Source organism: Somniosus microcephalus, chromosome 22 (genome assembly GCF_052327205.1).
Source record: "Somniosus microcephalus isolate GS21.2 chromosome 22, FLI_Smic_1.0, whole genome shotgun sequence".
In the NCBI taxonomy this organism is placed as follows: domain Eukaryota; kingdom Metazoa; phylum Chordata; class Chondrichthyes; order Squaliformes; family Somniosidae; genus Somniosus; species Somniosus microcephalus.
In genome coordinates, this window is record NC_141008.1 from 43,379,114 (window position 1) to 43,396,193 (window position 17,080).

The 17,080-nt window shown below is 42.4% G+C and overlaps 1 protein-coding gene across 1 annotated transcript in view; it reads right to left on the reverse strand.

Moving 5' to 3' along the window:
• The window catches only part of appbp2 (amyloid beta precursor protein (cytoplasmic tail) binding protein 2), an 84,042-nt gene that overhangs the window by 27,036 nt on the left and 39,926 nt on the right, over positions 1 to 17,080 (reverse strand). The window contains exons 3-4 of the mRNA XM_085964533.1: positions 8,215 to 8,366; positions 3,181 to 3,304 (exon numbers count right to left, since the gene is read on the reverse strand). Coding sequence (XP_085820659.1) covers positions 3,181 to 3,304; positions 8,215 to 8,366 — 276 coding nt within the window. The remainder of the gene's footprint in view (positions 1 to 3,180; positions 3,305 to 8,214; positions 8,367 to 17,080) is intronic.

Here is a 17,080-nt window from a genome sequence, read left to right on the forward strand (position 1 = left end):
ACCGTGGTCCCAGCACTGATCCTTGTGGAACACCACTACCCACCTTCTGCCACTGTGAACAGCTATCCTTTACCCCTACTCTCTGCCCTACTCTCTGCTTTCTGTCTTGAAGTCAACTAGCTATCAATTCTGCTACTTTGTCCCTACTCCGCATTCTCTGACCTTATTCATTAGTCTATTATGTAGTACTTTATCAAAGGCCTTTTGAAAATCTAGATAAATTACATCTACTGCATTACCCTTGTCTATTCTCTCGGTTACCTCTTCAAAAAATGTCATGAGGTTGGTCAAGCAAGACTTTCCCTTTTGAAATCCATGCTGACTATTCATTATTATATTTTTGGCTTATAGATGTTCCTCTATTTTCTCCTTTAGTAGGGATTTCATTATTTTTCCTACCACCGATGTTAAGCTGACTGGCCTATAGTTCCCTGGACATGTTCTATCTCCCTTCTTAAATATAGGTATTATGTTAGCTATCCACCAGTCCTCTGGCACTACACTTTTTCTAATGAAATTAAATATGTATAATAATGCCTCAGCTATCTCTTCCATAGATTCTTTTAAAATGTGCGGATGTAATCCATCCGGACCAGGTGCCTAGTAGTTTTCTTACGTCAGTCACTATTGCCTAGATGTTCACCTACTTTTACTTCTCCTATCCCTCCCTTGTTGAGCTTTTTACACATTGGGTCACATTCAAAAGTACAATAGTTCATGCTTGTGGCAAGATCTTATTCATAATTTAAATGTGCATTTTGAACTTCTGCTAGAATATACGTCATAATGGCTCAGCCACTTAAGATGTTAATGCATTAGTCAGTAAACTCTCAGCAATTGGCACCATTCCTAAATCTGATTGGCATGGGCTAGAGTCTACAAATAGAACACCCATTGCCCTTTAAAAGGACTGATAATCTGATTAGCCCCCAAAAACCAAACTGCTGCATCCTGGTAAATTTTTAGATCAAACAAACTGCCTGTACCTTGCAAACAGCTGGGCTCCAGTCTCTATTCTGAAGTTTAGTAAGGAAAGAACTTCCATCTGAACTCCAGCAATTTCTGAAATCAATTTATCCTGCATATGTATATCTATTTTTTAAATACAGAAATCTTCCAAATCAAGCTTCCCAATTAGCTTACAAATGCAAAGCTGTCTGGATACTTTTATAGAACATGTACATTATTCATTCTTGGAAGTCATGAGTTTAGATTCAACAACAGAAGATTTTTTTGGTGCACCTGTAGACTTATTTGTGATTGCAATGTTTTCCTATTCATGCTATGATGACATCCCCAATATCCACTTCAGTAGGTTTTTTATCCAAACCTGATGCTCTGAAGTTCCTTCTTCTGCTACAATTTTGAATGTCTCAAGATGACAGAGGAAAGGAATTGTCAGAACTGGCGAAAGGTCATCAATCTGAAATGTTAACTCTCTTTCTCTCTCTCCACAGATGCTGCCTGACCTGCTGAGCATTTCCAGCATTTTCTGTTTTTACTTTATAAAAAAAAAAGCTTGTTTGAATTCCATCCCCCAGAATACGGTTTTCTAAATTTTTTTTAATTCATTGATGGGATGTGGGCGTGGCTGGCTAGGCCTACATTTAGTGCCCATCCCTAATTGCCCTTGAGAAGATGGTGGTGAGCCACCTTCTTGAACCGCTGCAGTCCATATGGTGTAGGTACACCCACAATGCTATTAGGAAGGGAGTTCCAGGATTTTGGCCCAGCGACAGCAATACAGGTCCAAGTCAGGATGGTGTGTGGCTTGGAGGGGAACTTGTAGGTGGTGATGTTCCCATGCGTCTGCTGCCCTTGTCCTTCTAAGTGGTAGAGGTCGCGGGTTTGGAAGGTGCTGTTGAAGGAGCTTTGGCGAGTTGCTGCAGTGCATCTTGTAGATGGTACACACTGCAGCCACAGTGCGCCGGTGGTGGAGGGAGTGAATGTTGAAGGTGGTGGATGGAGTGCCAATCAAGCGGACTGCTTTATCCTGAATGGTGTCGAGCTTCTTGAGTGTTGTTGGAGCTGCACTCATCCAGGCAAGTGGAGAGTATTCCATCACACTCCTGACAAACAGTTGGGATGCAGAGTGATGCAGCAAATTGAAGTACTAACATTCAGACACAAATTGGGATATTACATATTCAACCCAAAATTGCCACTTTCTGATCTAAGTTGCACTTTGTAAGGGTTGGGGGGGGGGGGGGGGAGGAAGGGAGAAGAGAAAGAGAATTAGATGGGGCAAATCTGGTCAGATTGACCATGCTGAAGAGCATGTACTGAAAGAGGTCTGCAAGGAAGCCATCTACCCAGTGTCAAGGACCAGGAAGAAAAACTGACAGCATGCCCTTCACAGGAACACAAATACTCCGGGTAAGAAGGTGGTCTACTGGATGACCTTCACCTTATGCCTGTGGACTAGAGTATTGGCTTTCATAGTGTTAACCTTGTCTCAGGGGTAGCACTCTCAGCTCTGAGTCAGAAGAATGTATGTTCAAACCCCACTCCAGAGACTTGAGTACATAATACAGGCTGACACTTCAGTGCAGTACCGAAGAGGTGCTGCACTGTTGGAAGTGCCGTCTTTCAGATGAGAAATTAAACTGAGGACCTGTCTACCCTCTCTGGGGCATAATAGATCCCATAGTACAATTTGAAGAAAAGGGAAGTTTTTCCATGTGTCCTGGCCAATATTCAGCCTTCAACAAACATCACTAAAACAGACTATCTGGTCCAAAAACAAAATACTGCAGATGCGGGAAAACTGAAATAAAAACAGAAAATGCTGGAAATATTCAGGAGGTCAGGCAACATCTGTGGAGAGAGAAACAGAGTTAATGTTTCAGGTCGATGACCTACGCCAGAGACTTCAGCACATAATCCAGGCTGACACTTCAGATGAAAGGTCATCAACCCGAAACGTTAAATTAGGTTCTCTCTCCACAGATGCTGCCTGACCTGCTGAGTATTTCCAGCATTCTCTGTTTTTATTTCAGATTATCTGGTCACTTGCTGCTGTTCGAGCGACTGCTGTGCAAATTGCGGTCACGTTTCACTACATTACAACAGTGACTTCACTTCAAAAGTACTGAATTGGCTGTGAAATGCTTTGGGATGGCCTGAGGTTGTGAAAGGCGCTATACAAATGCAAGTTCTTTCTTTTTAGTTACTACACACCTGACACAGCATTCAACTGCACGAAACCAGTGAAGCACCTCATCATGTAGCGAACATAGCTGCAGACAAGAAAGGAACACCTTCTCAGCATCACTATACCAGCCTGCATCAGAAAGAAACCCACCTGCAGGAGGGGAAGAGAGAAAATAACCCAGAAAATGATTAAGCATGGTTTTACTTTACAATAAATCTCTGGCTCATGAATGGATATCCTGTACAGCTTTCAAATGCATCTTATACATAATCAGAGGCACGTCTTCATGCAGTATTCAATTTAAACTCAGCTGACTTCTAGTCATCTTTTTATCTTGTGATTAAGAAGTTATTTTTCAAAACGCTTGCCACAAAACCTATCCAAAAATAATTGAAATGGCTTGCCCTGGGTATGATTTCCACCCAAATTATTTTGCATTTTACTTTCTAAAAACAAACGCAGAGAAAATGAATTGTTTAGATAACCAGGCACCAGATTTAAAGTAAAGAACTGGGTGGTGCAGTGTGCTGGAATACTCCTTTGAGCTGGTCATGTTAAGAGCTCTAATTGAAATTAGGTACACTCAATTCAATTTCTGGTTAACTTGAGTACACAAATCAAAGAGGCACACAAGTGTCCATCTGAGAAACTCGAGTCTCGAGTTCATAAGAGCGCCCAGAGCTATTAGTCTCAGCTGGAGACTCAAATTAGGCAGTAAGCTATTTCTTCCAGCATGCATTTGTACCGACAACTCCATTTTCTTTTCAAAATGAATCATAGAAACATAGAAGATAGGAGCAGGAGTAGGCCATTCGACCCCTTGAGCCTGCTCCGCCATTCAATGCGATCATGGCTGAATGACAGCAAGACTACAGGAGGACTGCTGTTTAATTCTCCCCCCCTTGTCCACATTAATGGAAAATTACAATGCACAAAGACCAGAGGAAAAACAATTTTTAGGAATATTGAAAGCAAGAGGATTTTTTTGTATAAAACTTCAAAACAAGGTACAAACTCCCAGTTTTTCCTGAGGTAACTAAGTATGAACGTTGTTTACTATATATTCGCTGATCTCCATGACTACAGATGGCAAGTTCAGCAGAAGTCTAACAACGATGCAGCTGAAATGAAAACTAGTTAATGGGGAAGAATTTGGGAAGAGAACAACTAGGAGTAGGTCCTTATACTTAGTATTGTGTTCTAAATGGTCACATCAGCTGCTTTTTATTTATGTTCATCCTGGAACTCAAGAACAACCAGCAAAACAAAATGATTTGTATAAACCGCAATGAGTTTTGGAAGAACGGTACCATTGCAGTCTACTTTTCAATTTCAAATAAACCAAAAATGCAATTTTTTTTAAGCACTAAGTTTACACTTTGCTTAATTCAAATTATCGATAATTCAAAATTTTCAGTGTAAAAACGTCTTTGAATTATCAGCAGACTATATTCGAGTATGAAGGTAGGATCTGAATTGAAGTCGTGCTTTAAACAGAATGTTTGCTACCTCATTTGATATGCAGAGATACATTTATCTAGTTAAATGTGGTACGTGAAAGGAACAATTTTGTTTGTTAAACTATCTGTGGTGGAGCTAAGCAAAAACTACAAGCATTTACTGGATTGTCTCGGGAGATCTTTCCAAATTCCTTCAGCGGAGACGTACAGTCCCCACCGCTTATACTGGGCACCTTGAATTCTCACTCCTTTACCCAATACTTACTATTCCCATAAATCCTAATTTATGTCCCCAACCACTCAGTACCCCCCTAACCTAAACTACTCTCTTCCCTAGACCCTGCCCGAATCTCTATGAACTCAATCATTTGCCAAATATACTCCCTCCCTCAATGTGAACAATGCCCCAGAAGATCCACTTCCCTATAAAGCGGTGTGGGGTAGAGTTTCTGCCAGATTGCGCTGGTTTTAAATCGGTGTAATTCATCCAAAAATCGGTGTAATCAACGCAAAAGATTGTGGAATTTTAAACACAAACTACATCCATCACAAATTGGGTTACCGTGATCTGTTGCGCTAGTTTTAAAAACAACGGGCTAGAAGCAGGCCCTGCCCACGCCCCCAGGACAAACTAATCACCAGAGAGTTTCCTTTAATTGTGCTCGTTTGCTGGCCTTAGAGGAGGCTCTAAAAATTAAGCTGGTTCTTTTGGGCGCAAGGCCACTACTAAACACATTTTAAAAGCATTTTAATGCAAATTTTTAATTTTTTTTTAAACTAAGAAACTGACTACTCTACCCCAATATAACTAACAAATGGTTCTGTCTATTTTTAAAAAAAGTAATTTTCAGTTATTTAAAATCAGTTTACTCACAGATTGACACCGATTAAAAATGCTTATTTTTTTGTGATAAACCCATTTTCAGTTGTATTAATCAAACTGCACCAAGTTACCACTCTCAAATATGTCAAGGAATTAAAAAAAAAAATTAAAGTATTAAAATGCTGCCCGATTGTACTGGCTCATGACAGATTTTGCGTTCAGTGATATGCAGATGAGTTTGAGCGTAAGCTCGGTGAAGGGGGGGGGGGGGGGGGGTGGAGACACGTTTCAAAACGGCTGAAATTTTGGGCACCGATTACAGCCAAAATATAAACTCTATCTGTAGTGCAACTTTCAGCGAGTCAATGCCACGGGAGATCAATACAAAAATAGGTGCATCTAGTGTGCAATTCGTATGCCACATTTTAAGCATCACACTCTAGCATCAACTGTAAGGCAAATCTCTGTGCCACATTTATCAAATTTGTCCTATCTCACTTCAAAATTTGTCCACTTGATTGCCTCATAAGCAAATTTATTCGCTGTACATCAAACATATGCAAAAACAAATTATGCAATGAGTTATGATGATCTGGAAAGCACTGCTAACTTTCAAAAGGGAATTGGATAAATATTTGAAGTGGAAAAATCTGCGGGGCTATGGGGAAAGAGCAGGCGAGTGGGACTAATTGGAGAGCTCTTTCAGAGAGCCAGCACAGGCACAATGGGTTGAATGGCCTCCTTCTGTGCTAAAACCTTCTATGATTCTACGGTCAACCAATGAAACTGCTCAAAACACTGAAAATGTTTCTGTCTTCTTCAGCCTTCCAACTACAGGTTTGAAATAAGTTTTACATTAAAAAATTATGAAATTTGCCATAATTTGATTAACATTTCAGCTACTTGGAGTTCTGCCTCGCTGCCATAACAATTCCAGTTCGGTTAAGTGAACTGAAGGTATGGTGAAAGGCTACAATAAATATGCCCGAATCAGGCAGCTTTTTACAACTCCGATCAAATGCAGATATTTCATAATTGCAAGCGTCTGATGAAAATCCAAACTCAGAGGGCTGATGAGCAATATTAATTATTTCTACAATTCCAGATGGTTGTGAGGTGAAAAGCCCTCTTCCTCCCTGATGAATTACTATGTCAGGCTCAGGACAAAATCCACTGGAATCACGTCTGGGGAGGCCAGGCGTCTTTGTTATAAAACATTAACCATCAACAAGCCAGCAAATGTCACATTGAGCAGAGAGAATTTTTATGCTATTACAGGAAACTTTCGATTTACCGGCGCCTAAATAACCAGAAATCTCGGTTAACCGGCAAAATTCAGGAGTAGGTTCAGGTAACTTTTATTACTTGCCTTCCTCCATCTGTTGCTGTGTAAGGGTGTGGCTGCAGCTGTTGCTAAGCTACAGAGACACTTGCAACTTGTGGCCATTGTTTTGAACCTGTTGCTAAGCAACAGGGTTTGTTGCTTTATACGGAGCTCTCAGCTCCGTATCTTTTACTATAGCTTTCGGTTATTCGGAATTTTTGATGAACCGGCACCACGTCGGTCCCGTCCGTGCCGGATAAAAAAAAGTTTCATGTAACTGCCATTCCCACAGACAGAATCACACATTAGTTCAGTCAACGGGTTCGCAAGATAAAAAGGACAAAGAAAATCTTTTAACAGAAACTGCAGTGTCAATGTTAACAATCCCAGCACCCTGGCCAAGTTACACCTTGAAATGAAAAGATGCAAGACATGTTTTATAACATGGCACAGGACAGAGCCAACGTTAATAACAAAGATACTAATCCAGGAGATCTACAAGAAATCAGACCCAATAATCAGTTACATCTGAGTTAGTGTAGTATCAATTTTGTTTTAAAAAAGTTATTACTATATTTGTTTACTAAGCTGCAGCTTCCTAAATGACTGTTGCAATACCCGCTGGCAGCCAAAGTCCCTCTAATTTTGAAGTGATTCCACTCAGCTTTCTTCGATCCTCCCTTCTCTTATGAATAGATACAACAAAACTTAAAGCTTTAAAAACATTTACTCGTGGCTCAGTTTTTCAGCAGATAAAAGGATGCATGAATATCCCCTCTAATAAATTTACATTTAACAAGCAACTGAATATTCAGGGCAATTTTATCTTTAAACACACACTTTCCAATATCGAACTAGATGGAATCCCAGTATCTTATTCTGATTGTAAGAAAAATTGTAGATCTTGTAAGCTTAAAGTCACTGCCACACGATTACCACAAACTGTTCTCTGTGAACAGTGAGAGGATGTAAACCACTTACATCTAATCTCGAAAAAACATGGAAAATGAACAGATATCAGCAGGACCACTAGTTTTCAAATTCACCCAAATTTTTGGCCATCGTCATAGCAATAAGTTACTCAACCCAGAAAAGACTAGAGTCAAGAGCTCAACCATAACATTTCAGGCGTTGTTTGCAATCTTTGAAAAATGTAGCAAAAAGATTTGCCTCTCGCATACTTAAAATTTGTGTATTTATCTTGGTCCTAAAATTAACAAAGGAATGAGAAAGTGGTCAGTACAACAGAATCAAAGCTAAATGGGTTTGGCAAACGTCAGGGAAAAATTCAAATACACTGGGAAAAACAGAATGAGGATGCATGATGGGTATCCAACAGTACCTATAAGAAGCACAGAGTCTACCTTTATACCAGGTTCCAAATACATTTTACCCCTCATACTGGTTTTATCTTTTCAATCCATCATTCAATTTATTTAAAACCATTTCTTACCTAAAACAAACCCAAATTGGATTGCCTTTTCTTTTACATGGGCATCTGACTCTTCAATGTATGAACAGCGCCTGCTGAAGGAGTTGGCCAGCACTGAGGCCACCTTTACTCCATGGTCCATCAGAGCCTGGAAACAGTGATGCAGAAGATGTCTGGAAGAGATAGAGTGGCACTGATTAAACATTAAGCTGTTTTAAGTAATACTTCTTCAAGATCCATTGCTACAGCTAGCTTTTTAAAATATAAATAGAATAAATAAATGTTTCATTTTCAGCGACTATTGACTGCTGGAGGAAAAAAACTCAATCCCTTCACTGGTCCTAACAAAAATGGCATGGAGTTTTTGCATTTTATGATGCCTGTTTAGGGGATATAAATACTGAGGAAGACTGCAACAAAATACAAGATGACGTAATGAACTTGCAGAATGGGCGTGTATGTGGCAAATGAATTTCAATAGATAGGTGTGAGGTGTTGCATTTTGGTAGGATGAATAAGGAGGCCACCTATTCCTTGGAAAATAAGAGTCTAAATGGGACAGAGGCACAAAGGGATCTAGAGGTACAGATTCACAAATCATTAAACGTAGCAATGCAGGTTAACAAAGCTATAAAAAGTACAAGCAAAGCACTGGAGTTCATTTCTAGAGGGATTCAAAAGTAGAGAAGTCACGTTAAATGTACGTAGAACCTCGGCTAGGCCACACTTAAAATACTGTGCATAGCTCTCGTCTCCAGATTACAAAAAGGATTTAGAAGCACTGAAGAAAGTGCAAAAAAGATTTACAAGGATGATATCAGAACTGGGTACAACTATCAGGTAAGACTGAATAGACTGGGGCATTTTTCTCTAGAAAAAAAAAGACAGAGAGGCAACCTGATAGAGGTCTTTAAAAGTATGAAGGGGTTCGATAGGACAAACGTAGAGGATGCTTCCACTTGTGGGGGAGTCCAAAACTAGGGGCCATAAATACAAGATACAGGAAACTTTGTGCTATCCGGCACCGACGGGGCTGAGCTGTTGCCGTTCCCTCAAAACTGCCGGACAAACCAACGTTAATGTTGAAGCATACGGAGCTGAAATCTGGCAACAAACAGCTTCTAAACAGTCGGCAGTACCTTGGAAGCTTCTCTGTCGCTTAGCAACAGCTTCAGAGAGACTTTGCAGAGCCCGACTGTTGGAAAAAAAAGCCACGAGAAGAATAAAAAACCTAACAAAACGGCTCCTGATTTTTGCCGGTGGCTCGAGCTTGCCGGACATTTAGCCTCCGGATAACACAAAGTTTCCTGTAGTCACTAATAAATCCAAGAAGGACTTCTTTATTCAGAGTGGTGAGAATGTGGAACTCGCTTCCAAATGGAGTGGTTGAGGCGAATAGCATAGATGCATTTAAGGGAAAGCTAGATAACTACATGAGGAGAAAGGAATAGATGAATAAGTTGATAGGGTGAGATTAAGTAAGGTGGGAGGAGGCTAGTGTGGAGCATAAACACCTACATAGACACATTAGACCAAATGACCCGTTTTTGTGCAGTGTAATTCTATGTATGATTTTGGCAAATATTTATGCTTAAAGGAGTAGGGATATCAATGCTGTGAACAGAACACTTCCAGTTTTGGGACCCAGTGTTAGCATCCCAAATCAGGGAAATTGGAAGAGAGATGCAGAGTAAGCTTCCTCTATGTTGCTGCCCCAAGCAGCCAAATACTTATTGAATCGGTGCTATCCAGCTATCAGTTATCCTTGCAGTCTACGACTGAGATTGCCAATTTATTCTGCTTAATGATGCTTTGGGTAGGGTGCCTGTGCCCATCAGGAACAATGTTGAGACTGTTAGTTTGACATAATGGAATTTTTTTTTGATGGATGCACTTAAAATGCCCTTCTCCCTCTTGCCCTATCATCTAATTATATCTAGATTTTCACCTTTATCACCCTAGATGGAACATCATTCCAAGTATTGATTGCTGTTTGTAGGACATCTGTCTTAAATTGTCTGATCATCTTCAGTTTATGCAACCTTGTTCTAGCATCTTGGGTTACCTCGAAGTAGCACTTGAGGTTTACCTTCACCAATCTTTCCCTGTAATTTAATTCTTAGATTGAGGGATCTTCTTTGCAGTCTTCGCTGGTTTGAATGTTTCCCTTGCATATGGGTGACTAAAACTGATCAAAGTGCAGTCTGGCTAGGGCACTGTGCATTTTAGCAAGACATCCTCTGACTTGTAATCTACTGATTTAGCAATATAATTCAGAATTCTATTCACTTTATTTATTGCTGCTCCACAATGATTTGACATGCTAAGTGTCAAATCAATATCACTTCAAATTTCTTCCCATCTTGCCCATTTCTATGCTATTTATAGTATATTATGACACCGATTTTTCCTTCTAGTGTCTGTATCTTCCAAATATCTGTTTTGAACTTCATCTGCCACTACTCTGCCCATTTGCAGAATTTATCTAATTAATTTTGAAGGACCTTGGCTGCTTCCTCCAACTCAACTGCCTCACCTCCCAATTTAGTACCCTCTGCAAATTTAACCAGTTTGCATTGGGTTGCTGAAATCAAGTCATTGATGTATATAGTCAAGTTTGCATAATGTTCAGTTGTCTATCATTATAATCTGCATGTTATACTGGTTCTGGTCGCAGCAGTGCTTGCTAGGTTTTGTACATATGAGTTTGCGTAGTTATTGCTGTACAGGAAACTTTCGTTTAACTGGAGGTTAAATGTCCGGAAAGCTCTATCTACCGGCAAAATTCAGGAGCCGTTTCCTACAAGTTTTTTTTACTTCTCGTTGCTTTTTTTCCCCCCAGTCAGGCTCTGCAAGGTCTAGCTGAAGCTGTTGCTTAGCTACAGAGACGCTTTTAAGCTGCGGCCGACTGTTTTGAAGCACAGGGTTTGTTGATTCACACGGAGCTCAAAAGTTCCGTATGTTTTAACATTAGCGCTGGTTTATCCGGCGGTTTTGATGGTACGGCACCAGCTCGGTCCCGTCAGTGCCGGATACCAGAAAGTTTCCTGCATAATGATTAGTCTAATGGTATGCAAGTTTGTGGTCCTAATATATATATATATTTCAACCCTCAAGTTCTCATTTCATGTGGAAATTTTAACTACCACCGGTTGACCAGACTGGGCTGTTTGTTCATAATTATTTCATCTTCTTCCAAAAAAGAGGGGCTTCCCACAATGGGCACTTATTTAGGAAAGGTTATCAGGTACAGTATTTTAACACCCACAGTGGCTGTTATTTTTGTGAAAATTGAACCAAATTTTTAAAATGTGCGTGCAGAGCTGAATTTGAGCCACAAGTACTGCTCTGCTGTATAACTGCTCTTGGCAAAAGCTTAAAGCCATAGATTGAACAAACAAAAGAATATGGTGTCATTCAAGCAGCCATCTGCAAAATCTACAAGAACATCGGGATTCTGTCTTGAAACGGGTTAGAAGTGGAGAGTTCAGAAACATAGAAGATAGGAGCAGGAGAAGGCCATTCGGCCCCTCGAGCCTGTTCCGCCATTTAATGAGATCATGGCTGATCATCCAAATTCAGTACCCTGTCCCTGCTTTCTCCCCATATCCCTTGATCCCTTTAGCCTTAAGAAATATATCTAACTCCTTCTTGAATATATTTAATGAATTGGCCTCAACTGCCTTATGTGGTAGAGAATTCCACAGGTTCACCACTCTCTGGGTGAAGAAATTCCTCCTCATCTCAGTCCTAAATGACTTACCCCTTATCCTTAGACTGTGACCCCTGGTTCTGTACTCCCCCGCCATCGGGAACATCCTTCCTGCATCTAGTCTGTCTAGTCCTGTTAGAATTTTATAAGTTTCAATGAGATCCCCTCTCATTCTTCTAAACTCCAGCGAATATAAGCCTAATCGACCCAATCTCTCCTCATACGTCATTCCTGCCATCCCAGGTATCAGTCTGGTGAATCTTCGCTGCACTCTCTCCATGGCAACAACATCCTTTCTCAGATAAGGCAACCAAAACTGCACACAATACTCAAGGTGTGGTCTCACCAAGGCCCTGTACAACTGCAGCAAGACATCCTTGCTCCTGTACTCGAATCCTCTTGCTATGAAGCCCAACATACCATTTGCCTTCTTAACCGTCTGCTGTACCTGCATGCTTACCTTCAGCGACTGGTGCACAAGGACACCCAGATCTCGCTGCACTTCCCCTTTTCCCAATTTATTGCCGTTCAGATAATAATGTGCCTTCCTGTTTTTGCCACCAAAGTGGATAACCTCGCATTTATCCACATTATACTGCATCTGCCATGCATCTGCCCAATCACCCAACCTGTCCAAATCATACTGGAGTTTCTCTGCATCCTCCTCACAGTACACACACCCACCCAGCTTTGTGTCGTCTGCAAACTTGGAGATATTACATCTAGTTCCCTCGTCTAGATCATTAATATATATTGTGAATAGCTGGGGTCCTAGCACCGATCCCTGCGGTACCCCACTAGTCACTGCCTGCCACTCGGAAAAAGACCCGTTTATTCCAACTCTTTGCTTCCTGTCTGCCAACCAGTTCTCTATCCAAGTCAGTACCTTACCCCCAGTCCCATGTGCTTTAACTTTGCACGCTAACCTCTTATGCGGGACGTTATCGAAAGCCTTCCGAAAGTCCAAATACTCCACATCCACTGGTTCTCCCTTATCTATTCTACCAGTTACATCCTCAAAAAATTCCAGTAGATTAGAAGAAACATGAAACGGTTGCACACTTCTCAACTTGATGATGTTGGAGCAGAATATCTTGAATGGTTGAAGGAAATAAATAATCTCTTTGGACTTTCAAAACAAATTTTATTGGAAAATTCCATCACAAATCACTGAAGACATCAGGTTCAGCAATCACTCTAAAGTCAAATTGGGATGGATCAAGAGACAGAAAAACGTTCATGCCATAACTCATAAGAAAATGATCAGTGAAGCTAATGAAGTGATCCCTGAAATGGCAAACAGATGGCTATCATCATCACTACCTGCATTATTTCAAAAGCGTGGGCTCTTTTCTGGAAGCTTCTTCCAGGTGGGATTCGCACTTTTCACAACAGGAAATGCACTGGTGGGAAACGGAGCAAGGAATACTTGACTCTTCTGAGCACCAATATGGACAGATCCGAGAAGCATCCTCTTCTATTCAGTGGTAAAAGTGAGCAGCCAAGATGTTTCAAAAATATTTGAGGAGCTTGCCAAACACATATTGGACTCCAGGCAGTATAGACAAGCCAAAAAAGACATGACTATACCCATATCTTTAGCAAATATTGAGAGAATGGAAAAGGTCAGTGAAGAGCAGAAAATTTGCACATCCTGCCATAACATGAGACAAGAAAGTTTAAGGGCTGGAACATATACTGGATGGTTATGTTCCATTTCAACCCTGCATGCCAATGTAATCTTAAAAAAAAGACAGACTTGCATTTCTACAGCGCCTTTCACAACCTCAGGACGTTACAAAGCGCTTTACAGCCAATGAAGTATTTTTGAAGTGTAGTCACTGTAGCAATCATTGTGGTAAGTCACGTTGTCACATCACACATTTGTGCCTAGTGATGGTCAGTATATTCTGTTTTTTGAAACCAAGATTGTTTTGTCTTTGTAGAGGCACTTTTTGGAACAAATAACAGAAGAAAAGGTTTCACATGAGTTCCTGGGGACATCCAGCAAGGCTGCTGCACTAATTGTCTGCAATTTGTACCAAGCCTGGGCTATGGCAATGGATTGCAGTAGATCAATTACTCCTATTTGTGGTACATGGTTCATAATTTTTTTTTAAAAAAGGTTATACCTGTACTAGACAATGTGGATCAGGTAACCACTTAACTTGCTCTCGGATGGAGGAAAACATGGCATGGACAAGTTAAACAGCAGGGTAAACTGTGTACAGGAAACTCTATTATCCGGCACCAACGGGACCGGCATGGTGCCGGTTTATCAAAAAGTCCGGATTACAGAGAGGTATAGTTAAAAGGTACGAGAGCTCCGTACACAGCAATAAATCCAGGCTTCCCTGTTGCTTAGCAACATGTGCAGGAACTCCAGCCACAGACCAAGCGTTCCTGTTGCTTAGCAACAAGTGCACGAACCCCAGTTACACAGCCACAGATCCAGGAACTGCCACTAATATGAAGTAAAACTTACTTGAACCTACTCCTGAATTTTGCCGGTTAACAGAGGTTTCCGGTTATTTAGGTGCCAGTTAAAAGAGAGTTTCCTGTACCTGTATTCTGCTTATACTCCATGTGAAAAAAGTTTCAATGGGTAATTTCAAGCACTAACAATGCTTTGACCTGCCCCCCTCGCTCCTCTAAAATTGACAGTTTAGTATCAATTTCCTAAAACAGGAATTAAATATTCAAAGTCAATAGGTCATAATATTCAAATATGACATTCAGAATTGAATTTTGAAACGGAGATGCATTTTTTTCTCCCCTCCTCCTCTGCTGAAGACACCAGATGTTCCTGGAACAAAGTGCTGCAGTGCAAACAGCTCTCCAACCCCTTGCTCAAGTGGCTATTCTGCATGAACGGGCCCAGATACACGAGAGACAAGCAGTTTTTTTCTTCCTTAGCCCAGAGGAATTGAGGCCAATTGGAGCACCGAAACTGCTGCCCTGGTTGAGATCACATCAGGTACTGAATCAAAGACCTTCTGGTTGTATGGCTTTGTGCCATATTTACCCACTGGGGAGTCCATTAACATTTTGACATTTTAATCAATCTGTAGACCGCAGGTGCTGTAGAGAAGTAAAAGTTGCTTTTACCAATTTAATTCTATATACAGCATGCAACAGTGACACTACGGTCAAGAGTATCAAAGCATCTTGTTTCATTTATAGCAAGAGTGACACATCAGTTGCATCTGTTCTGCAATCTCATCCCAGACAGCAAGGCGGAGTTTGGGAATATAATAATATTGAAGTGTTAACCTTAATTTTCTTTGATCAAGCAAAGAATGTCATACAATCCAGTATGACTAAAAACTATACACACTGAATGTAATTTTAAAGCAGTGTACAGGAAACTTTGGTTTAACCGGAGGTTGTATGTCTGGAAACCTCGCTCTACTGGCAGAATTCGCCCCCCGAAAACAGCGCCTGAGTAACCGGCAATGTTGCCGGTTCCGAGTCCGAGTCTCCAACGGTTGCCGAGTTCGTCAGTGGGGGTAGTTCTACAAACTGCCACTACTCGGCCTCTTGGCGCCTGCGGAACTCGGAACACCTCAGAAACCCTGCATCAGGAGTCTCACCCTCCCACGCTGCCGGTAGCCTCTTCTGATCCGCCAGTTTTCGGGGTTCCAGTCCAGTGCTGTGTGTCTCCCACGCTGCCGGTAGCCTCCTCTGATCTGCCAGTTTTCGGGGTTCCAGTCCAGTGCTGTGGCCTAGAAATTCACTTGGGCGCGGGCAGCTCGCTCGCGCCCAAAAGTTAGCGCTGGGCGGGGAGGCATTAGCGCACGCCGTATATTCGTCTTCTGCGCCCCAATTCGGAAGCAGGCGCTATACCAGGGTGTGCCCGCCTCCGTTTGGGGCGCTGCAACTGAATATCGGCACGCTAGTTGCCGCAGCGCCACCCGATGCGGTGCGGCAGGCTGCGGTACTGCAGGCCTCCTCCTTCTCTTAAGGGGGAGGTGCCTGCAACGGCCGGAGCCCCGATCGCGAGTGCCGGCAAAAGAGCCCGGCACAACGGAGAAGTGCCGGGCTCCACGGAAACCAGCCGGCAATGCCGCCGGGGGGGGGAGGGGGGGGGGGGGGGGGGGGGGGAGGTGGGGGGAGGCCGGGGAAGGAGGTGCGGGCAGGCGGACGCCGAAAAAGCAGCCGGCCGCACCTTCCGCTTTAAAGCGCCCCACTATGGCAGCAGGACGGCCCCGTTTTCTGGTCGCTGTTTGCGCCCGCTTCGGAGGAGGCGGCCGCAAATAAATATGGGGATCGGCGCGGTTTCGGGGCGTTACGGGCCACCGCGCACACCGATGACGTCATCGGTCCCGGCGCAGCGCCAACAGCTACCGCCGCCAATACCGCTGCACTCAATTTCCGCGCTACCACCCCGCCGGCGCAAAAGACCTCTTTAGGCGCTAAGTGGGCGCAAGGCCCACTGAATTTCTAGGCCTGTGTGTCTCCCACGCTGCCGGTAGCCTCCTCTGATCTGCCAGTTTTCAGGGTTCCAGTCCAGTACTGTGTGTCTCCCACGCTGCCGGTAGCCTCCTCTGATCCGCCATTTTCTGGGGTTCCAGTCCAGTACTGTGTGTCTCCCACGCTGCTGCAACTCATTGGACTGCATTATGGAAATCCCAAAAGTTGATCCAACCAAAAGAAAGAGAGTGGTGTTAACTTTAAAGCAGAAAATTGATCTATGCAAACGACTAGAAATGGGAGCGAAGCGTATGCACATTATGAAAGAATTCAAAATCGGTTCGTCAACAATGTACGACATCAAAGCGCAGAAGGATAAGCTGCTCAAGTTTTATGCAAGCTCGGAGACATCCAAGAGTGTAGAGAAACGGCGCACGCTTCGTAAGCCTAAGCTTGAAGAGCTGGATACCGTGCTTTATGAGTGGTTTGCTCTGAAGCGTTCAGAGGGTGTTCTGATTTCCGGACCCATGCTAATATCAAAAGCGAAGGATTTTTATGCAAAGATGGAGCTCACTGACAAGTGTGCTTTCTCTGATGGATGGCTATCGTGCTTCAAGGCACGGCATGGGATACGACGACTCGATGTTTGCGGGGAGAAGAAATCAGCTGATCACAACGCCGCAGAAGAATACTGCGATTATTTCAATCGGATTGTGCAGCAACATGATTTGTCGCCAGCACAGCTATACAATGCTGATGAAA